Genomic DNA, 22,918 nt, shown 5'->3' with positions numbered 1-22,918 from the left:
TAAGCAGACTTCACACAAGCATTCCATTATTTGTGGTCACCATCTCCAGTGCCCAAGCAAAGGCTGAGCTGTGTTAACCGAGTACACCAGTCTCTGTGGCAGGCATCTGATAACTAAGGTGGGTATCCTTCAATCCACAGGCTGAACTCACTCACAGTAGGGCACAAATAAATGGCTTCTAAGGATCAGAGTCCAGTTAGTCTCCACTAGACCATGCGCTCTCTCTTCTCCTTTACCACTGCCTCCCAGTAAAAAGAGCGCACAGAAAGGAAAATGGCCAGATTACCATAGTAAATACTTTCTAATTTTCAGTATGGGCCCACAGGCATGCTACTCAATAAAGGATTACACATTCTAAAAAATTTCCTGAGTAAATACCAATGAGTACCACCTATCTACAGATAGATGTAAGCTAATAAGGGTCCTATAACCAGCTAAGTACTTATAAACTAAAACGAAACAAGGCAGAAATATACACAAAGACAATTATTTAAGACCTTTATTAACAGGTGCTTGCAGTTTGTTAACTTTTTTGAAAAAATCAAGCTGTAAACTTTTATTACAAATTAAAAATGAGGTTCTTAAAAATCTCGACTTGACCAGATATGAAACAATTTAAAAACCTTTAAAGGTGTATTGAGAAAAACCAGGCTTTTTTTTTTTTTTTTTTAAAAAACACGTTTGTCATTACCAAAAAGAGACGTCTTTAGGTAAAAATAATAAAAACCCCATATGCTGCATAGACAATGCAGATCGTTCTAGTTATCTGGTCAACAGGCAAAAAGCAAGCACTTAAGGTCTTCAGCTCCAATCTTTTGTTCATTTCTTATTGCTGGAATTTCGTATTCATTTCTTCTTGTTGGATGACTAAACTGTAAAAGAAAAAAAGTTTTTAAATTATCTTGCGCAGTTCACTGCAATTTTCTTTTAGTACACCAAACTGCTCCAGATTCAAATTAGCTAAGCAGGGAAGGCATTAACAAATCTCATACTGGTTTATTTTAACACAGCAATTCATAACAGGGGTGGACCCTGCTGTGTAACAAGAATGGTTACTCCTAGGTTCTGGATGACCTTTTGACACTCAGAAAATAGTATAGAGGGGAAAAAAAGTTATCAGTGGCTGAAAATAAAAATTCTAGAGCCAAATGCCTCCCAGAATCAAGTAAAAAGGGAATCCCTGAATTTTGGAATTGATGATACAATGCCAAAGTTGTCACTTTTCCCAAAGAGACCAACCATATTGGTCATTATCACCTAGGTTATTAATCCTAGTAGCTATCACACTTATTTTTGAAAAATGAAAAATAATGCAATGTAATTAACATTACTTGTTAGGGTAAGGTTAGCAAGACTTTCCTCTGCTTACTGGTAAAATCATCCAAAAAGGTTGACAAAAGGCTCTCATATTCAAGATACAATGTAAAGCTAGGCCTCCAAGTGTCAGTGAGCCAAAGTATGGCTCTGATACACCCCATTACCAAAATGGGATATTCAGGTCATGTTATGATTAGTTTGGGTAGAAGACATTGTATGTTTAAGTGGCTTACCTTACCTGATGAACTGGGTTTTTTTCTCTTTCATTAATGGACACCACTCATGACTGCTCAGAGGCCAGAAGGCCATCTACGCTTACTTACCCGGATGATGGTAGAGATGGTAAGCCGGCATTTACTCAGCCCCGCCCTGCTCAGCCTCGGGAGCGGACGAATTCTCAGCTGGTGGATCGGCTGCTTTTGTCTCTTTGCCATCTTGTGGTTTAGGGTTTTCTGGGCGTCTGCGTCGGTAATTGAAGTTGCGGCGGTACCGACGTTGAGGTGGCTGCTGACCTTGGGTCTCATCTCCTTGATTTTCCTTATCTTCTTCATTGCCGTCCTCTCTGGGCTGTCTTTGGCGAGGAGGGCCCCTGGAATGAACATTGTGCAAACTTGCAATGATAAAACATTCTTTCTTTAACCTAGCCACCAGTATTAACACACCTGGCCTTTCTGTTTATCAAGTGGTCTGCAGGCAATTTAGCAAAATCAAAAGAGCAAATTTGGCTTTTATTTCACAAATTGAGTATGACTTGGGAAAAGGATTTGGAAGTATAAACTGGAAGATGAACGTTTAAAACTGGTTTTAATAGTCTCGTAAACTTTTACCCATAGTATAATCTATTACAAAGTTAGCCATGAAAGGACTAAAGGTGGTACAACACTATCAACACCTTGATGTCATTTAAAAACATGGGCTTTAAGGTAACCAGGTTTGGGAACAAGTGCTAACTAACCTTTACAGATGAACACTTGCTAAAAAGGCAGGAAGTCAAAACCAGAGAAAAGATGCTCTCTTCATATAAATGAAAGTATACAGCAACCATTAGTCACTGGGAAAGGCAAATCAAAACCACTTCATACCCACTAGGATAGCCGTAATCCAAAGGCTGAAAAATAACCATGTTGGGGTGGATGTGAAGAAACAAACCCTCAATACATTGCTGGTGGGCATATAAAATGGTGCAGCAGCTTTGCAAAACAGCTTGGCAACAAATGTCAAAGAGTTACTATATGACCCAGCGGTTCTACTCCTGGGTCTATAGCCAAAACAGTGTCCATTATGTGATTACTGTATTATTCACAACAAAAAAAGAAAACAACCCAAATGCCCATCAACTGGTTAATGAAGAACAAAATGTGATATTCATACAATAGAACATGACTTGGTCATAAAAAGAAATCAAGTACTGATACATGCAACAACATGGATGACCTTAAAAATATGTGAATTGAAAGCTAGACACAGAAATACCCGAAACAGGCAAATCCAGAGACAGGGAAAGCAGATCAGTGGTAGCCAAGGGCTGGGGCAGAGGGCAATGGAGAGTGACTATTAATGAATACAGGACTTTGTGGGTGGTGGACTGGGGAAAGCGTGGCGGTGATGAAAATGTCTGGAATTAGACGGTGGTAACGGCTGCATAACTTTGTGAATATACTAAATACCACTCAGTTGCATGCTTTAAATGAACACCAAGATTAGTATCATCCTTTTATACCTATTATAGGTCATAATAAGCTCTAATTTCCTATTTAGATCTGTACATTACATTTTTCACCTCTAACCCCTCCAATCTCCCACCTACCTCTCCCAACCCCCCCACCCCTTCTCCTGAAACTGTTTCACCACATTTTGTGAACTCATGACCAGTCTTCGGCAAAACTGCCTTGTCTTTCCCCTGTAGCCTTCAAGTGGTGGCTGTCCCACCCCTATCACTGCGGCTTCTGAAGTGAATTCTAAAACCCCAAGCTTTCCAATCTTATGTTATGCCATATTCCATTTACTACACTTTTCCTGTTGTAATTATCATGACAGTCCCAAATAATATGGGCTTTTAGATTCTTTACTTCCCATCCAATTCTTGTTTGCTACCTAGGTTTTCTCGACTTCAAGCATTCCACTCTCTAATCACCCCTTACTTATTTTCCTGGTTTATTCCAGGTGTCTTGTTCTCCCACTCTATTTCCACTAGGACCTATAATCCAATGATCCTATCACTCATTCTGTCACTTACTCTTCCTTAATCTGTTTCTCCCCTCTTTCTCCAAGTATAAAGTCCACCATTAATCATTATAACTAATCTCAAACTCAGTCATCTTTGCGTAGACAAATGCTGAACAAATCTAACTCTCTGCCTAATCTGAGGCTGCTGCTCAAAATGGCTGGAAAAGTACAACTATGTTGGGTGGACCCACTTTAAGTTTGTGAACACTATTATTTGATTTCCCCTGTCTATTTCTCTTCTAGAGATAATTTCACATCTTTGTCCCAAACTCCCCAAACCTCTCTCACCCCTCTCTCCTTTTGACTTCACTAACACACCGGGGCCCATATACTCTGGCTTCTTACACGTGCAATGCCCATGGTTCCTAGCAAAAGACCAACCCACTATTTGTGGACCATACCCTATCCTAACTGAAGACAGTTCCAGCAGTTACTTCCCTAACAACTGTCCTCTTTTACTACATTTTCCAGCCTACAAATATGTTTATTTCTCAAACAAAAAAATCCTTTCTTGATGACACATTTCCCTTTATTGCCACCTCATCTGTCTCCTTCTCAGCAAAACTCCTGCTATAATAGGTCTCAGATTTCTTACAATTTGCTCTTGGATCTACATCAATCAGAATTTCACCCCATGGATTATAAGTAGCATGTGTCATTTACTACTTTGAACAAAAAATTCCTGGCTAAACAGTTTGGACAGCCCTGCATTCGTTGAGATAAACTATAAACTTTAAGGCAAATCAATCTATCTACCTTATCTATCTCACCATAGCAATTATCTGGCACTGTAATACTAGTCTATTCATTCAAATGAGACCATTTAGTCTAACTTAAACCAAAAGGCAAACAGTAAAACAGAAGCACTTGACGACAAAAATTCATTTGCTATTTTTAAGAACACCAATGAAACTAGGTAGAAAATTTAAGCAGCTCTACAATGTAAGAAAAAGTAGACCAAAGATTCTGCCCTTGGAATTTAAATGGATAGACTGCCATGAAAGCCTATTTTAGACCATTTATCACTATTACAGATAAACATTATCACTATTTAAAAACATATTGTGATTATTTGCAGTATTTCAACAAGGTATCTATGTCTAGGTTTAAAATAGTATACTACCTGTTAGTTTTAGGGATCACATCTGGAGACCCAATGCTCTAAAACCCTTAAAAGAAATAACTGCTACACCAGTCAATCCTAACACTGTGGGACCGGGAACACTGTCTCAGTGTGCTACATATATGTATAAACGTGTCTGGCTCATGGAGCTCTTCCCTAATTACTCTATACTCTAATAATTAAATACCTTCTGTTAAAAAGATATGCTTACCTTTTACCTTTCTCCCTCCCAATGAACCAGGTCTTACAGTTATAATACAATGCGGTTTAAACTACTATTCTTACCTGTTAAAGGACAGAAAATGTGAAATTCCATACCCTCATTAGAGAAAAACAACAACAAAACCAACTGCATAAAGTAGACCACATCTATAAAGGTTTTTTTAACCAGTGCCAGCAAAGATGCAAAGAACACATTCTCAAAGATAACTGACTTCAGGTTCACCTCTTAGGCATCTGATGAAAGAAAATGTGAAGTGTTAACAGATAAATGACTGAAAAAGCCTGCAGAAGAAGCATGATACTGCTGAGTCCTAATACATGCTTGAGAAATTTTAAAATACAAACCATACCTGCGGAATCGTGGTCTATAACCCCGATACATATTCTGTCTCACTGGTCTACCTTGTTCTCCTGCACCCTGGTTGTCAGCACCCTGAAAAGGCAATGGAAATCAAGCCAATGTGGACCAGTAAAAACCCAACCAGACAGAAGTCTGAATACCACAGCAGTTAAAAATAAATAAAATCACATTTACCTCCATCACTTCTCCCTGCACAGGAGGGTTGGAATACTGTGGTCGACGCCCGTAGGGTCTCCGCATGTAGTAAGGTGGGAACCTTCGCCTGCGGTAGGGCCGGCGCTGTTGGGCCTGGCCTTCAGGAGCACTCTCCGATCCCTCATTCTTTTCCCCACTCTCACTATTCTGGTAATTCTGCTGGTAATTGCGTGGAGGACCCCTGCGACGTGGATAGCGTCTATAATGGTTACGGTCTGCTGCGTATTTACTGCCTTGTACTGGAACTCCACCAGGGCCTGTAACATTTGCTGCCTCCGCACCCTACAAAAGCCATCATATATTGATAGTGACGATGGAATTAAGTACACTTAACAAAACTTACACAAAGCAAATAAAAAAGGGTCTCTGTGGCCAGGGGTGCATAGAAATGATTAAATATTAGTTCCTCACTGTTCTGAAGAGATAGCCCTCTAACTGCAGCCAGCACATTAGGATTGATGCACCTGTGTTCAAGTGGTCACCTGACCCATCCATCCACATTAGAGCCACCATCCTAATGGATGAGATCTCCAAAATATTTCCATACTGAAGTCAAACCTTTACACAAAAAGCATCCTCACCTTTTCTCCTTCAACAACATCAAACTCCACAGTCTCTCCATCTCCTACACTGCGAAGGTACTTCCTGGGGTTATTCTTCTTTATGGCAGTCTAGTAATATCACATTCCAAAAATAGATTAACAGGGGAGAATAATGTGCTTTTTCATTTAAAATGTACCAGAGTCAACAATATTTTAGCTTGGATATACACTTAAAATTAGCTTTAAATAAGACCAAAACCATCAATAAATTTAGGAAAACAGGGACCAATGCTACCCCCAACCTCAACCAAAATACTCCAATCTTACAAGGCCCCAGCATTTTACCACTATTTTCCAAACTAAAACAAGTAATTTAACACTCAAGACAGACACTATATATATATTTTAAAATGCTTTTTGAAAAAGCATTATATGTAGCTTTGAACAAAATGAGGATATCCATCTATCCCCAAAGACTGCACTTAATAGTAGAAGCTAGCCCCACACAGGGCCAGTTTAGATGACAGGCGAGTTTAGTTTTGCATGCTTCAAAGTTGACCAAACCAACTTTGTCCCTGTGTTACCATATCAAACTCAATTACAAATGTCAACCAAAATCCCTTCCAACCTGACTGTGGTAATACTTCGATGGAAATGCAATTCACGTGAATTAACTATGCCACTTTTAATATTCCGACTGCCTGGGACAGTTTGTTATTACCTCCCCAGAATACATTAAATCTCACATTGTTACTTGTTCTCCAGACTTCTACGACAAAGTTAAAGGGGAAGAATAATATCTCACGTTTGTAGTACTTCCATAAAGTTCTTCCACACATTACCCACTCAATCTCATTATGACAGATGATGTGAGGCGTTATTATTCCTCTTTTAAGGTAATAAACAGGATTTAAAGTTAGGTGACTTGCCCAAGGTCACACAGTTAGTAAGTGGCAGAGTATGGACTTTTCTAAATCCAGGTCTCTTGGGACTCCAAATCTCATGTTCATTCTACTACATCACAGCAGTATCCATTACAGGATCACTCATGCATTTCCATTCCAGAGGAGGCAGGACAACCAACAAATCTGAAGCCAATTAAGCTAAGTTGCCCAGAACTGCAGTCTCTTTGATACACCACCAAGACCTGAGCAGCCAAAGTCCTAAGAAACAACTAAATGTTGAAACCACCTCCAAAATAAAGAGGAAAGCATATTGGTGACACCTTGTGGGTTGGTACAAGCGGGTGATATGCATTCAGCCAAATAATTGATCTCATCTGTCATCTAAACTGTCACAAAGTTTTCATACCTTTCATATAACTCAATTATCTGCAGTCATAGGGGATAGCAGAAGTATGGGTAATTAAAATCCCAAACTCTTATTTTGGTCAGCATTTTCAATGCCCTCCCCAATCTTCCCAAACCCTTTACTGTTGCTGACAGGTAGCAAGACTGGCAAGCTTGCTGTCTCGTGCACCTAATTCTGCAAATTCCTTTGAACATGCAAAAGGGAAGTAAGGAACAGGTTAAGTGTTTGTATTCAATTTTATAAAATAAACATTTGTTTTAATATAACACTTTGCCTGAGCAGTCCTGTATTTGTTTAGAATTTAAAAGTTTCCATGCTTATGTTTGACCCTGTGATTACTGGACAGGGTTTTCGATGTATCTAGAAATTGATCTGGCTTCCCCCTTGATTGCCACTGAGTGCTGTACAGGACACTTCAGAGAGCTACAAAACACCAACCTAAGACAGCCCTTCCTATGAAGTATGCTGCCAGCCAAACTCATACCTCCCTGAATAAAGGCGTGAGTGTAGACTGACTTTGTCTTTTGATGTCTACATTACAGTATAGTGGTTAAAAAGTTCTTAGAGTGATTTTCAATACAAGTTGACAATATTTCAACAGTCTTAGTAAAAAAAAAAAAAACAAAACTGCAGAGTACATAAAAGTACACATTTATAAACATTTTTCCTACCCACTGCATTCCTATGAGGATAATTAAGTCCAGTGGGGCCTATGATATACTTAAGGTTGAAATATTAGTGTTCATTTGGCAGTGGCTTACTTTAACAATAAACTCCTTAATGTTTAAGCATTTTCCAAAATAATTTCCTTAAATGGTACTTGTGGGGGAAGTTCAGCATGTAGCACCTATCCTGTTGTAACAGAAAGACCTATGCTACATTTGCCAGTTTTTCAACATTCATTTCAAATTAATGTATTTTGCAGCTTTGGCCGATTTCTCCCAGGATTACCGTTATTTGTCCTTACCAGAAGTAATTCTAACAGCATCTTGTCAAAGTTTCTGTGTATCTATAGCAACGGTATTAGTTCAAGTTTAGATTAATGGAAGTTTTCAGTTCATCTGCAATTAGGCTTCAAAATTTAGTGTAACGAGTAGAGCAGATTCAACACTTAAAAAAGCTATAGCTATTAACAAAATACCAATGTGAAACACCTATTTTAATTAAGTGAACTGCCAACATAATGTTTCAATCTATACATTTACGCTGTACTACCCCTCTTCCTGTGGGAACTAAATTGTTTGGTGACTGGACTTAACCTTTTTGCAAGGAACAGTAGTTGACAAGATATCCACCCTTTTCTTCCCACAAGCCTTGAGCCAGAAGTGTAAATATCCACAGGAGCACTCACCTGGTGTACAAATACATCTTCCTTGGTGTCATTCCTACAAGATAGAACCAAGTTGAACAAGTTATAAAATTGAACACTACATTTCATGTTGCCAAAGATTAAAAATACACTTGGTCCTTTTGTGCACTCCCCTCCCCTTTTTAGAGACTTTCTCGGCTGCCAACCAGCCATTAGGAAATTAAGAAACAGAACAAAAACACAACTAGTAAGCCACAACGGTTTTGCTAATAACTCTCACTATCTACCTTAGAAGCATTAAAGACTAATAAAGTGTGACCTACTAAGCCATTAAGAGGATAGAAGTGACTAGCAACATATATTCTGTCACTCCTCATCCTACTAAACAGTGTTCCTGCACAACCCACTCCTACCTCTAAGAGCATGGTTACTAACTTAAGTAGGAGAGATCATGAACATATTCTCTTCCATTAATTACTAGCTTCCTTCTCACTTCATCCTCAATCATTTCCTTTTTACCATTTCCAATTCCCAACTTTCCTTGAGGATCATAAAGATGACCACAGAATGTACAATACCAGGAATGAGCCCTAAATGTAAACTATGGACTTTGGATAATAATGATGTGTCTGTGTAGATTTATCAATTGTAACAAATGTATCCCTTTGGTACAGTATAGTGGGGGAAGTCATGGGTGCAATGTGTAGGCCTGGGGTATATGGGAACTATGTATTTTCTGCTCAACTTCGCCATGAACCTAAACTGCTCTTAAAAATAAAGTACTGATTAAAATAGAGAGACAAGATCACAATGAAGTACAAATATGAACACCACCAATACTGACATCATTCACACGGCAAGCATTGTTTGTGCTGGAGAACTAAGGCGGTGAAGATGAATGAAACTTTTTACTAGCACACACAACCCCCTTTTTTACTTCATATGACACCATTTTACCCAATCTTTAGTCTGTTTCTAAAGAAATATGGTTGAAATATTTGCTTCAGGACTTTACAAGTAGCTATTAAAGGAGGCAACATTTGCCCTAAGTCTTAAAGGAGTTTACTGGAAAATGAGAAAGATGTTCCAGGTGGAGAGGTCATGGACATGGGTAAAACCAACAATGAGCAAATTAAGTGCAAGTTGGGTTCAAACTAGCTGGAGAATATGGCTAGGGCTGTGGCTGTGTGGAAGGGTGAATATGGGCTAAATCATCATGTAGGTAGAGAAGCCAGTAAACGCTTTTATGTAGTGGACATATGAATTATTAGATAAATTAGAACACGATAAATTATTCGGTGTTAAAAAGTGGTTGCTATTACGAAAAGTTTGAAGCCAAGAGGAGACCTGTTAGTTATAAAAGCTACACCAGAAGTCCAGACTAGGACTGATGGAGGCCTGGACTAAGGGGCTGTGTATGAGGGAGTAGACTTGAGATATCGTTCTTGAATTAATATGGGAAAAACTTTGTGGATGAATGGAGGCTAGAAGTCAGGGGGCACTGGTGAATGATCTGAATTTTTAGCTTAGAGATTGCAGGTCACGGTGATGATACTATGAACAAAAAGAAGCACTGGAGGAGCAACAACATTTCTAGACCTTTATTGATTTACCCTACCCTATTGTCTTTAGGTCAGAGTTGAGAGAGGACTCAATAATAGTTCTAGTGTTTAATGACAAAAGGAACAAAGGTTACAATGAACTAGCCTGACTGGTTTACTGACTATTGGCTCCTTGCTGATCCATGGAGCAATGTATGCACCAAAGAATCCATATAGCTCGGATTATCATAACATGAGGACATTTAATTTATGGAAACAGGATTACTTACACACACACACACACACACACAGAGTAAGCTACCCAAAGCAGGCGAGTGAAAACTGACCTTATAAGCTAGTTGAGTATTAGGAACACCTAGGTATTAATGGTTGCTCATAATGTCCACCTGTCATATAGGTCCACATACATCACATAAACAGTTCCATAGCCACCACTAATTAGCTTTCATCTCCAACACGATTGAATTTCAAGCTCTAAGGTTGTTCCAAAGACAGGGGGCACTACTTCCATTAAAGGGAGTGAAGGGTATAAGACTTGTCAGATGACTAGGTAAAGGATATCTGGTATTGGACTTCCATGTAAGTAAATTAATTGAGTTCTGAATATAGTATTTTACAGTTTTAATATGCATTAAAATTTCCTAAAAAATGCAGCTTTCAAGAGAGGGATTTTTCATTACTGACAATGTCACCCATGTATCTGGGTAGCCAATACAACATTTTTTTCTAATATAGTTGCAAACAGACATTTACAGATGGAAAACATTATACACCCCAATAAAAAGAAGTAAAAGCAGTTATCTACGAATTTTACTTCAGGGCTGTAAAAGGAGTATTAAAAAAATTCACCAAAACTACTTCTCCAGTCAGGACAATCTTAAAGATAGTACAAGACAGGTAGTACATACAAGATAAATCATCTCTTGGAAAACAGCTTAGGGAGAGGTTTTCTGGGTACAGAGCTATGTGGAAACCAATATATGTTCACTAATGATGTCTTGCCAGACAAGGTGATACTCATTTATTTTGTTGTCACTAAACCAGTCTATAAGAGAATATATCATGGTCAAAAGATATATAGATCTTAGGGGACTTCCCTGGTGGTGCAGTGGTTAAGAATCTGCCTGCCAATGCAGGGGACACGGGTTCGAGCCCTGGTCCGGGAAGATCCCACATGCTGCGGAGTAACTAAGCCCGTGCGCCACAACTACTGGGCCTGAGCTCTAGACCCTGCGAGCCACAACTACTGAAGCCCGCAAGCCTAGAGCCCATGCTCCGCAACAAGAGAAGCCACTGCAATGAGAAGCCCATGCACCGCAACAAAAAGTAGCCCCCGTTTGCCACAACTAGAGAAAGCCTGTGCGCAGCAATGAAGACCCAATGCAGCCAAAAAAAAAAGTATGTAGATTTTAGGGAAAAACTTGAGAGATCAAAAAATGTAGTTTTAGCCAAGCCATAATACTACAGTATGGATGCAATAAATCAATCTAGTTGCAACTTGTTAAAGGACTACCAAGAAGTTCAGGGCACTACCAATAGGAAACCTGATTTTTACTCCTCATTCTACTATTAACAGCTGTGTAACCTTGGAAAGCCGTCCCCTCCTAACTGGATCTTTTTCTTCACCCACAAAAGGGGAAAAGCTTAGACACCTAACAGCTTATACTGCAGAGGGTTTACGTTCCAGATACTGTGCCAAGCGCTTTAACTCTTTAGATCGTACCAATCCCAAGGTAGGTGCTTTTATATTAACCCCCCGTTCTACAAATTAGGAAAATGAAGTATGCGGTCATCTGCTTAGACTGGTAGAATTTGATTCCACAGGCCCTGCGCTTTATCATGTTGAGAACTCAAAAAGGACCAGTTTGGAAATCTTTACATATTTCAGCTGTAGAAGCAGATAACAGCATATGGTTTCTCCAATTTTGGGAGAGGACAACAATGAATAACAAGCATCCCTACATCCTCACCTGTAGTACACAAAGTTATTCGTATAATTAGACCAAGGTTCTGCTGCACGTTGCCCCCTCACTTCCCTCAACACTTAAAAAATGTAAAAACCATTCTCTGCTCACCAGCCAGATAAAACCAGTTCTGAGAGGGTTTCTCGACTCCTGATCTATAGTAATACTGGAAAAAAGGCATGTCATGGCTACTAGAGATCTTACTGAAGAGGGAAAAGCAGCAATTGAAGATGACCAAAATGGCTCATCAAGAAGCATGTTTTAACCTTTAACTATTTACTAATGCAATGAGGAGAGAATGGAGGCATCACCAGCACTGCCTCTTACCTCCTGAGAACCAAGAGGCCTACTTCTGCCTTTACCATACTTTACTGAGGGTGGAAGGTTAGACACAAGCGAAAGTATGAGCTCCAACCCCATGGAGCCAAGTCACTGAAAATAAAAGCTGCCATTCTTCTGTCTAGCACTTAGCACACTGCAGGAACATGGTAGGTGCTCAATTTTAAAGTATCTATTGAGTGTCTACTATTCATTAACATTAGCCAGCTCTAATCTACCACAAGCCACTGGGCTGATGATGAAAGGATAGCAAGCCCAAAGGCCTCATTCAATTCTTTAATACTGTTGGGTATTTACTTGTGCTAGTTAGCTATCTGGGCATTGTGCTAAGCACAAGAAATAAAAATAAGATGTGGCCTATCCTCAAGGATTTCTATCTAGAAGGCCACCACTATTCAATCTAAGGCAGCAGCTGAATTACCAAATATGGTTTTCTACATATTATAGTATGTTAAGTCATACTAATCAGAGAGGAAGGAGGAGAGAGGGGCAAGGTGGGATATAGAACACAATGGTTAAGAGCTCCTTACCAGAACCACTGGAGCCAAGGTTGGAATCCTGGCTATCCCCATTACTAACTACATAATCTTGGGCAAAGTGCCTTATTTGTAAAGCCAAATATCTAAGTTTGTTTTCTAGTAGCCATAATAAAAAGTAAAGACAAGTAAAACTAATTTGATCATTTCAACATACATGGTCAACATAAAATATTGAAGTATCTTACATTCAGTTTCTCAGATGCTTAATAGCCACATGTACCTACTACTGTATTGGACAGCATAGACTTAAAGTGTTCCAACAGTGTCATTCCATGTATCACACACCAGCCCTCCCATTCTCCTGCAGTCAAGTGTACTCTTTTTGCTGTATTCTTCTACTCCACCTCTTGGTATTAATACATCATTATTTACAACTGAAAATTTTTTAATGAAAACATACTTTTCTCACCTATCTAGAAATATAATATTGTTCTCATTCAGCAAATAACACAGTAGTGACTTCAAGGAAAAAGAAATCACACAGATAGCAAGACACTGAAGAAAAAAAGGGGAGACCATTTTAAGTTAAGAGAATGCCAAAGAAAAAGAAATCCTGCAGGGATCTAAAGAAAATGGAACTCTCTTCAAAGTTCCTAATATAGCACAATGAAGGTATGTCTTATGCCTCCACCCCCTTCCACCCCACCCCATCCCTCCCTTAGCACACCACCAAATCTTCAAGCCTTCCCTAGTGCCACAACATTTGCTCATTTAGGTTACAGACTACCTATGATTTCTTGGTTCTTACTGTGCGATCAAGTTATTATCAGTTTGACTTTAACAGCCCAAGAGACTTGGCAATCATCTTTCCACAGGTCTATAAAGTTAAAATTAACAGGGTCTGTAGGGTCACAGACTGTTGTATATTTTTCTTTTTTTTTAACAACACTTAAAAAGGCAAAACCTGTTCTTGGTTCACAGACCATATAAAAACAGAATGGGTTTAAAGATAAAGATCTAGGGCTTCCCTGGTGGCGTGGTGGTTGAGAATCTGCCAATGCAGGGGACACGGGTTCAAGCCCTGGTCTGGGAAGATCCCACATGCCGCGGAGCGGCTGGGCCCGTGAGCCACAACTACTGAGCCTGCGCGACTGGAGGCTGTGCTCCGCAACAAGAGAGGCCGCGATCGTGAGAGGCCCGCGCACCGCGATGAAGAGTGGCCCCTGCTTGCCACAACTAGAGAAAGCCCTTGCACAGAAACGAAGACCCAACACAGCCAAAAATAAATAAAATTAAAAAAAAAATGAAACTTAAAAAAAAAAGATAAAGATCTAATACTCTCTTTTAATTCCTTAATTGCCTCCCAATATTAGGTATTAAGCAAGTCCTTTACTTCGTAAAGACAATCTGCACGCTGGACTAGAACTATATTACAGCAATCCCTAACTATACGAAAATAGGCAGTGAAAAGCAGAAAGCTTTTCAAATCTGGGGAACTAGTAGCATACAGCTCTAGTGACAAGCTAGAGATCATTTAAGAAGAACCTTTCAATGGACAAGAATAACCCCTGCCCCCATTATCTGTAACCATGTAGAAACAACCAAACTGAAGATGACTAGGGTCTATTTTCATAGACAGCAATAACAGCAGTTAGCACACACAAACTCCAGTGTCAGAAAACAGAGTTCAAATCCTAGCTCTGCCACTTAGCAGCTACACTTCCAGGGCAAGTTTACTCAACCTCTCTGTGTTTCAGTATAGTACCTATTACCTGAAAGGTTGGATTAAATCCATTAGCTGATTTTAACCATTTACTACAGTTCCTAGCATAAATACTTGATAAACATTAGCTACTCTTATCACCACCATAATGAAGGATCAGTTATATACACATGGAATCCCCAATAGGTAGGCCCCCTGCAAAGGGAGACTAAACCTGACAGCCATGACTAAGTATTTTTTCTAAGGAGGGACAGCTAAACCTTTCCCTGGCTTGGTTTATTAAACATCATCCTAGACCATGGGTAAAAAGTAATACACATAAATGCATATAGGAAGGGAAGTCAACAACAGGAGAGAACTAAGCCTGACAGACTGTGGTAAAAAGAGAATGTATGCCCCATTTACAGGTGGTAATACTCATGACCAGCTGATTTTCATTTACATGGAACTAAAGACCCCAAAGCTAAAATACAGCTCTTAAAAAAAAGAAGATACTCTGGATCAGGTAGGCCACCAGTTTGTGATCTCTTCTCTGTTTGATTCTTTTTGCTCCATATACCTTGTCCAACCCTTACAATTCAGCATTTTAAGTACTCTGGATAACAGAAAAGTATTCCTATTCTGGTCACTATAAAAAGATGCATGTCCGATTGTAAAATAAATTGTTACTGATTCATGCCAATCTTTCATAAGTTTGGTGAGCATGGATTAATCCTCAACATCTGGAAGCAAAAGAGAAAATCAAGTTTCTGGATTTAAAAGCAGAGAATCAAACCCTGAAACCACTGACCCCGTGGCATCCTTCTAATGCCATCTTCAATAGTCTTGAGTGAAGTTTCTCATTATAAAATGAAAAGTAATTTTGGGGGGTTAATAAACGCCTCCAGTCACATAATCCAATTATCTTTTGCAGACACAGCACACAAAGGAATAACAATGAATTCCTAGACTACATAGCCTAACAAAATAAAACCAAAAATTTTGCTGTGTTAAAATCTTTCTACTCTTATTTAGCACCTTTCATACAATGAAACCCTTTAAAAAATAATTCTAACAAGGCTATAACAATTATCGCAGGCAATAACACAGACTGAAATACATGTTTACAATAAAAATACATTTCTTTAAAGGAAAATTTTACATTAAAAATGTATTTCAATTATAAATACTTGAAGAACCTAGAATATATAATTCATAGAATTCCAAGGTTAAAATTAGAGCTACACCAATCATCCCAAACACTGCATCCTCTCCTTTATACAGAAACAGTACACGTGTGTGACACACACACTTTCTCTCTCAGGAGAGCCAGGTGCCTCCAGCCCCGAACCACCTGCTAGCTTCCAGAACTATAGTTCTTTAAGACATACATTTTCCATTAAGTAAGGTAAACCTCTCCTGAACTTACCTGCTGTTAGGTTTTACAGTGTCTTGTTCAAGTCTCTGAATCATTGAAACGACAAGTTTTAGAAATGTAAAGCACATCTGAACCAGTTAGTGTGACAAAATACTTGAGGTTAAGACAGTCCAAACAAAGGATCATCAAAAGCCAACTTACATTTAACTTGCCCTGTATGATGGCCAAATGAGTTGATCGCAAGTCAGAACGGAGAGATTCAAGGAATGGCATCTCACAGAATAAAAATTTAGAGTGTATGAAGAACTACTTTTATCTTGGATTATCAACTGTTCACTTGAAAAATATCATAACCTAAGTCCACTTAACAAATGCAGCAAAACAAAAAACATATGCTACAATTTCTAAAGCACAAACTACTTAAAAGCCTGCAAATTACAGTCCCTCTTAATGTGCACACCAGTGATATCCTATCACATTGGGTCAAAGGTCAAAAGCAGTGTTCCTCAAGGTAAGGCCCACAAGCCATAATCACCTGGAATTCTCCTTAAAAATGTACCCCAGACCCAATGAATCCAAGCTGGGAAGGAAGAATTCAGGAATGTGCATTTTTACCCTTCCAAGGTAAGCACACTTAAATTTGAAAACCACTGGTTTAAAGGTGAGGCCAATAAGGAGGATCAGAGTTAAGACTGAAATACTGATGGAAATGCTAACAAATTCAGAGATCACCTAAAAAGTGATCGAATACTGGCATCAAAGCATTCCCTTCCTTCCTTCCTCACTAGTAGCCCATTATCAAAAAACTGATGAAAACAATGTGGCCTTGGCCTGTCCCAAAGGCAGTCTGGAAAATTCCTAAAGATTTTGGAAGAGACAAAATGTTTCCCCACAACTGCAAACGTGGAAAACAAACCATCAAACGCTTACAATCTCTTTTGCTCTGAATGCTTCCACAATACCTTATGGTTGAGTAACGGTTTTTCATCAGCCAGTTGCGTGTCTAAGCTTAATCTTGACCATTTGGCTTCCTTCAATAGTGCTCATTTCAGAAACATTTGGTGTTACTTCTTATTCTTAAGTTCTTTTAAACGTCTAGTGTAAGTAAGGATGGAAGACAGAAAATGCTGAGATGACTGTATCACACGTGTAAGGCCAATACTGCTGTTAGCGTGCACAGTGCTCTGCACCCTGGTAACTGCACTACTAGCCTTGGCAGCCATCTTGGATATGATGCCTGGCTGACAAGGAGACCATGAAGAGCACTGTGAGTAAACTGCCGTTGTTACCATCACTATAGCTACAAACAACTCTAAGGATTAATCCTAAAGATGCAGTTTGTAGCTCTGCCTTCAAATACGAAGAATAATGTTACCATGGACTAAGACCGCTCTAATAAGCTACAACCAAAGCTTTAGTAAGTACGATTTGGGGGCATGGAAGTAGGAGAAATAAAAATTGAGGAAAGGAAACGGGCCATTCATTTTCTTCCAAATGTTACAGTATGAGCAAATAAAAACAAATGTTGTCAAAACAGCCCTAACGTGAAATTTATCAGAGGCATTGTAAAACAGCATACAGTGGAACACTAAACAAAGGAATTACATCCTTAGTCAAAACGACATACTTGCATTATCAAATCACACTGTCTCTAAAGGGTAACAAGTTGTAAATAACCTACATAATTAGTGGCTCACATTTTCAAATACCAGTTTCAGTAACGTATAAAAGCTTGACAAGGATAAAAATGTGGTGGGCCTGAGCCTAACGGAATTATACCAGATCTTAGCTTTCTCAGTTTGCCGTAACTGGTAAGAGATGGCTCACTCCGCTTGCCTTTTAAACCGCTTTGTACCTTTCAAGTTAGCTTTAGATTAACATTTAGCTGCAAAACAAAGACAATCTCTAGATCCATTAATCCTTTCAAGTCACCAAGGAAAACAAAATCCCACTAACAATACACCAGAGGTGGCAACCTACACAAGCTCCAACAATCCCAAGTCCGCAAAGCCTACAGATGGGGCAGAGCATGCAAGAGACAGGACGAGGCTTCAGCGGCGGTCATCTCACCTGTTGATGAAACCATATCCGTTTCTTACATTGAACCATTTTACTGTTCCCAAAACCTTCGTTGCTGGAAAAAAACAAAAAACAAAAAAACCCCACAATTACCAGACATCCTTTTTTTTTTTTTTTTTTAAACCGCCACGCATCAGCATCCGGTGGCTCCCGCGTTCCCCGGCGGCGGCCCGCGGCCACCTGACAGCCTTTCTCTCCAGGGCCCGCCGGCCAGCCGCGCGGTCCACGTGGGTGAGCCCACCGCTGCGGAAGCCCGGGGCGCGGGCCCGAGCTGGGTGTGCGCGGGGACCGCGGGCTGCGGGCGCTGCGGCGAGCACGTGAGAAAAGGGAAGCCGCCCAGCCCACTCCGGCCTGCGTAGGCGGCGCGCCGCGCCCTCCGAGTACACGCGGAAGGGAGCGGGTGGGGGACGGAACAACGGCGTGCGGGCCCGAGCGCACGCGGCCGGCGGGCGGGCAGGCGCCGAGGGGAGGGACCCCGCCGCACACGCGGTCGGCGGCGCGCGGCCGCCCAGGGGGAGGGGCGCGCGGCCGCGCGGGGTCTGCAGGGGGCGCGGGAGGCGGCGCAGGCGCGCCTCGGGCACGCGGACCGGGCGGGCCGGCGTCCGCGAGTGGGGGGGGGCTTCGGGGGGGGGCTTGGGGGAGGGGTGGCCGCGCGCCGCCGAGTCGGTCCCCGCCGGCCGCGCGCCCGTCGGCTCGTCCCGCTTCGGGTAACGGTTCCGCCGCCAAGCTTCCCTCCCGCCCCACCCCCGTCCCCGTCCGGTCCTCACCGATGACCTTCTTGTCCCCGCCGGCAGGCGCCGCCGATGTGAGGCCACCCGGGCCGCCGCTCCCTGCGCCGCTGCCCGTCGTGCCGGGCTTGGTGTCGGCAGCGCTGAGGGCGGGGGCGGCGGGGGGGGCGGCGGGCGGCTGCTGGGTCTCGGCCTCGCTGCTCATGGTTGCGGTGATGGTGACTGGGGCCGGCTGCGGCAGCTGCGGCTCCTCCCGGGATGTGATGGTAACTAGGCCGGCGGCGGCGGTGGGGCTGCTCAGGGCTCTCTGGGGTCCGCTCTCCGCTCCCGCTACCGATCGAACTAGCGAGAATGGCGGGACGGGCGGGATAAGCCCGGCGATCGACCCGCCCCAAGGATCGTTCACTGGCCAGCAATGCTGTCAATCTCACCACCTGACCTCAACTCTTGGCTTCTATTGGCTAATACTCTATCACTCCTCCACTGTCATTGGCCCTTAGGCAGCTAATTCGGCCGACCTGCAACCGTTCCTGCCTCCGCCGCCGCCATAGAGACCGGAACTAGAATTAGAGTCAGCACGAGAACCATAGAGTACTCGAGAGGACGGGCAGAGGGAACGTGACTTTCACGAGGCGGCAACCTGGGCGGGCCCGAAGTCCGGGGCTGTGTCCTGGCCGAAGGAAAGGCACGGCCAGACGCCTGAGCCGGGATTACCCGACGTGACCCGGGGCCCAATTACACCTTAGTTCCATATGGAGAGAAGGCCTCCCGCCTGCCCTGCTCCAAATATGGTCCTTGTGACCTCAGACCATGACTGCAGATGGAGCTGTCTTTTCTACAATGGCCGTGTACTCGCGGCAGAGCTGAGAGTTTCTGGAACGGACTTAAACGTATGCATTCAAAGAGCGTCGGTTTACGGCGGAGCAGTCACCTTGGGGGGACCACGCAAGCTATCAGGCAGCCCTTGCCCAGCATATGGAGGGCGGGGATGTACTCCGTGGGGACCTGCCTTCCGATCTATCATACCAGGCACAGGAGGACTGTCTTTAAGTATTCACTTCTTTTCGTATTGGCCACAAATCAGATTTAATTTCACCTTACGTTTATTGAGCACGCTAGACATTTTTCGTGCATTTTGTTCCTACAACAGCCATGTGAAATAGGGATTACTATGCACGTTTCACAAACGATTTGTAATTGAGGCTGCCGCATGATGTAGATGAAGTCGTCCACCTTAGTTCGTTCTTTATTAAGCGTCTACTATCTGCTGGGTACGGACAAGTGCGCCAGTTGCTGCCTTCTTAAATTCAGTCTAGGTATAAAGGCAGAAATTTAAACATGCAACACACCCAACACTCCAGCGCTGCAAATGCACAAAGCATTTTGGGAGTGGCGGTGGGAAGGTTTAGTGCAGACTCCAAGCACATGGAGGTTTATGCAAAGGTGTAGGAGGCAAGAAGAGATGGGGTCTGGGGCAAATACAAGTAAAGTAGTCTAATAAGACCAGAATGAAGACATTTGGGTTATAGAGGTAGGCAGGGTTAAATTAGGAACATTTTATCTGAAACTTAACCTAAGGGCAATAGTGAGAAGGGTAATTTTAGAATTGAAAGTAGGGAATGGCACTTTTTTTTTTTCTTTAATGGCTAGGGAATAGTGAATGGGCTGCAGAGGGGCAAAAATGAAAGTAGGGAAACCAGCTAGGAGGCTAGTGCAGTAGTCCTTACCCCATTGGTATCATCTAGGCCTGTCAATTCCACCCCTTAAAGGCCTCCCTGAATCAGTCCTAAAAAATCTCTAAATGCCAATCCAGAGATTCTTCCTTCCTACTGCTGCTACTTTAGTGTAGGCCATCATCATCCATTGCTCAGAGCAGGAGTAGGCACTTTTTCAATAGGGGCCAGATAGTGTTTTAAGCTGTGCAAGCCAGATTCTCAACTACGCAAATTTACAGCCTGAAAGTAACCACAGACAATCAGTAAACAAGTACATCTGTGTTCCAAAAAATGTAATTTATGGACACTGAAATTTGAATTTCATGCAATTTTTATGTCACAAAATATTCTTTAGATTTTTCAACTATTTAAACTTTTTTTCCCCCAACTATTTAAACATTTAAAAATCATTCTTATTCTTAGCTCACGAAACACTGAAAAATAGGGAGTGACACCTGGCCTGCCAACCCCTGGCTTAGAGCACTGCTGCGGCCTCCTAGCCAGTGTCTCTACCTTTCTTACTCTAATATTCCCCATCACAATATCCAGTGTTCTTTTGAAAACATCCATCTGATCACGACACTGTCTTACTTAAAATCTTTTAGTGACTACACCACCCACAGGATTGTCCAGATTCCTTAATGTGGTTGGCAGGACCCTGCATGACCTCTAAACTTACTTCCCACTCTTCTGTCACATTCCCTGTCCAACCTTCCAGGTGACCTTTTAGCCACTGCTTCCTTTGAGCTATCACATACTATTCCCTCTACTTATAACATTCTTCCTTTCTCCCTTCTCCTTTGCCTGCTTAACTCTTCATCCTCTAGGTCTTGCCTCAGATGTTACTAGGTTAGGAGACCCTCTCCTAACACACTGTACTGCACTCATATCTTCCCTGCCACACTATGAGTTCCTGAGGCATCTAGCATAGTCCCTGACACACGATATCTTAATGTGTCAAGTGAATGATGTGATGTAGAAAATGGATTGGAGAAGAAGGTACTGGCAGCAGAGAGGTCATCTGGGCAGCAGCACCAGTAATCCAGGTGAAAAAGGTCTGCGGCAGCAACAGTGTGGAGGGAAAGAAGTAGGTGGATCCCAGAGCTGCTACTCATCTGTTCCAGCTCCAGGTGACTTTTGACTGTTAAAAAGAAAATATTTCCTCAAAGGCAACTCTGCCAACACTTCGGACATTTAAAAGTGTGCCCCATAGGCTTGAGAGCTTTTCCCCAAAGTGGAGTTATAAAGACACTTAGAATAATGGCAGCAGCACCTCTGAGAATAAGTAACGTTCCTTATGTAACTGCTTTGAAGGGATGGCTTCTCAAGCAGAAATATAAATTCTGTAATATTTGTCTTTAAAATGTTACTTAAAAGTTTCATTACTTACTCATCCAATTACTTCACTAAACTCTCTCTTCACGCTCAGTGAACATAAAGATGAGCGATTTAAGAAACTAGTTTCCTTGTAGCCCCCTCTCTACCACTGCAGAGATGGTACTGAAGCACTGGAGGAGAAACAGTTCATGTCAAAATTCATCTCCTGTTCCAAGGTGGGAGCTCCCCAAGCCACAGTTCTCCTAGTCCCCCTGCCACCCTGAGAGCCCAGCGTGGTGACCACAGCTCCAGTGTCTACCTTTAAGTGATCTGAAAGACAAGTGGTTTCATTCCAAGAATCTCCTCTGCAAAACTTTCACCTTGTCCCCATCTCTAACAGACTCTGGGCCCCAAAACATAGTTGCCTTTTCCTAGAAAGCCCTCCCCACCCTTATCTCCTGGGTAATTCCAACCAATCTGTCAATACTTACCTCAAATGTTGCCTCTTCCTCTCACCCCCAATCTTTCCGCTCTGCTCCCATAGCATCTTATACATACCACTATCATTCACACAACAAATTATTTATTGAGCACTTACTGGCTACTAGGTGCTGGAGACGGCAGTGAAAAACAAACAAAAACGACCAAATTTCCTGTCCTCATAAGGGCTCCCATTCTAACACTCAACCGCACTGAATCCAAACCATGCCTATCCCCTGTCACAAGCACAGGCCACATCTTACTCATCTTTACAGCTCCAGTGCCCAGGACAGAAACTGGCAAAGAATGCAGGTGCCAAGTGTAATTGAATTCAACTGAATGGCCCATCATAAGAACGTCAGCTCAGGATCCCAGCTGCTCATCTTCCTTCCTCTCTCTGATTCTACCCCGTTTAGTTACTTGAAGATTTCTCCTCCACTAGATCACAACCCTTTCTTCCCCGTGTGCCCTGAATCCTGTTTACTTAGCTAGACAGTTGCAAATATCCAAACTATAGGGCCCTTGTATACCTCACCACCTTTCTTGTCCCCCAATACACTGAAATGGCA

At 41.9% G+C, this 22,918-nt stretch overlaps 1 protein-coding gene across 3 annotated transcripts; it reads right to left on the bottom strand.

Annotated features, from left to right (window-relative positions):
- Positions 1–595: 595 nt before the first annotated feature.
- YBX1 (Y-box binding protein 1) lies at positions 596–19,189 on the bottom strand. 3 transcript variants are annotated; one of them, XM_036847721.1, is made up of 9 exons: positions 18,877–19,188; positions 18,101–18,164; positions 8,649–8,682; positions 6,026–6,115; positions 5,424–5,726; positions 5,239–5,321; positions 5,112–5,122; positions 1,641–1,906; positions 598–872 (listed from the first exon to the last, which is right to left on the bottom strand). In XM_036847721.1, the coding sequence occupies exons 1-9, from the start codon at positions 19,040–19,042 to the stop codon at positions 771–773; spliced, it is 1,119 nt and encodes a 372-aa protein (XP_036703616.1). In that variant the 5' UTR covers positions 19,043–19,188; the 3' UTR covers positions 598–770. The 3 variants fall into 3 exon arrangements, with proteins under 3 accessions (XP_036703633.1, XP_036703616.1, XP_036703624.1); XM_036847738.1 differs by lacking the exon at positions 5,112–5,122 and having other exon boundaries at positions 596–872; positions 18,877–19,187; XM_036847729.1 differs by lacking the exon at positions 6,026–6,115 and having other exon boundaries at positions 18,877–19,189.
- Between the last annotated feature and the right edge of the window lie 3,729 nt (positions 19,190–22,918).

The sequence above is a fragment of the Balaenoptera musculus genome, chromosome 1 (assembly GCF_009873245.2).
Source record: "Balaenoptera musculus isolate JJ_BM4_2016_0621 chromosome 1, mBalMus1.pri.v3, whole genome shotgun sequence".
In the NCBI taxonomy this organism is placed as follows: Eukaryota; Metazoa; Chordata; class Mammalia; order Artiodactyla; family Balaenopteridae; genus Balaenoptera; species Balaenoptera musculus.
The sequence above is the reverse complement of the archived record's forward strand: the minus strand, read 5'-3'. Positions and strand labels throughout refer to the sequence as shown.

Excerpts from the sequence above, each read along its gene's own strand:
- YBX1 (XM_036847721.1), bottom strand. The coding sequence starts at position 19,042 with ATGAGCAGCGAGGCCGAGACCCAGCAGCCGCCCGCCGCCCCCCCCGCC. Across the intron at positions 18,165-18,876 it reads CGGGGACAAGAAGGTCATCG|CAACGAAGGTTTTGGGAACA; the intron begins GTGAGGACCGGA and ends GTTTTTTTCCAG. Across the intron at positions 873-1,640 it reads CCATCTCTACCATCATCCGG|TTTAGTCATCCAACAAGAAG; the intron begins GTAAGTAAGCGT and ends TTTCTTTTACAG.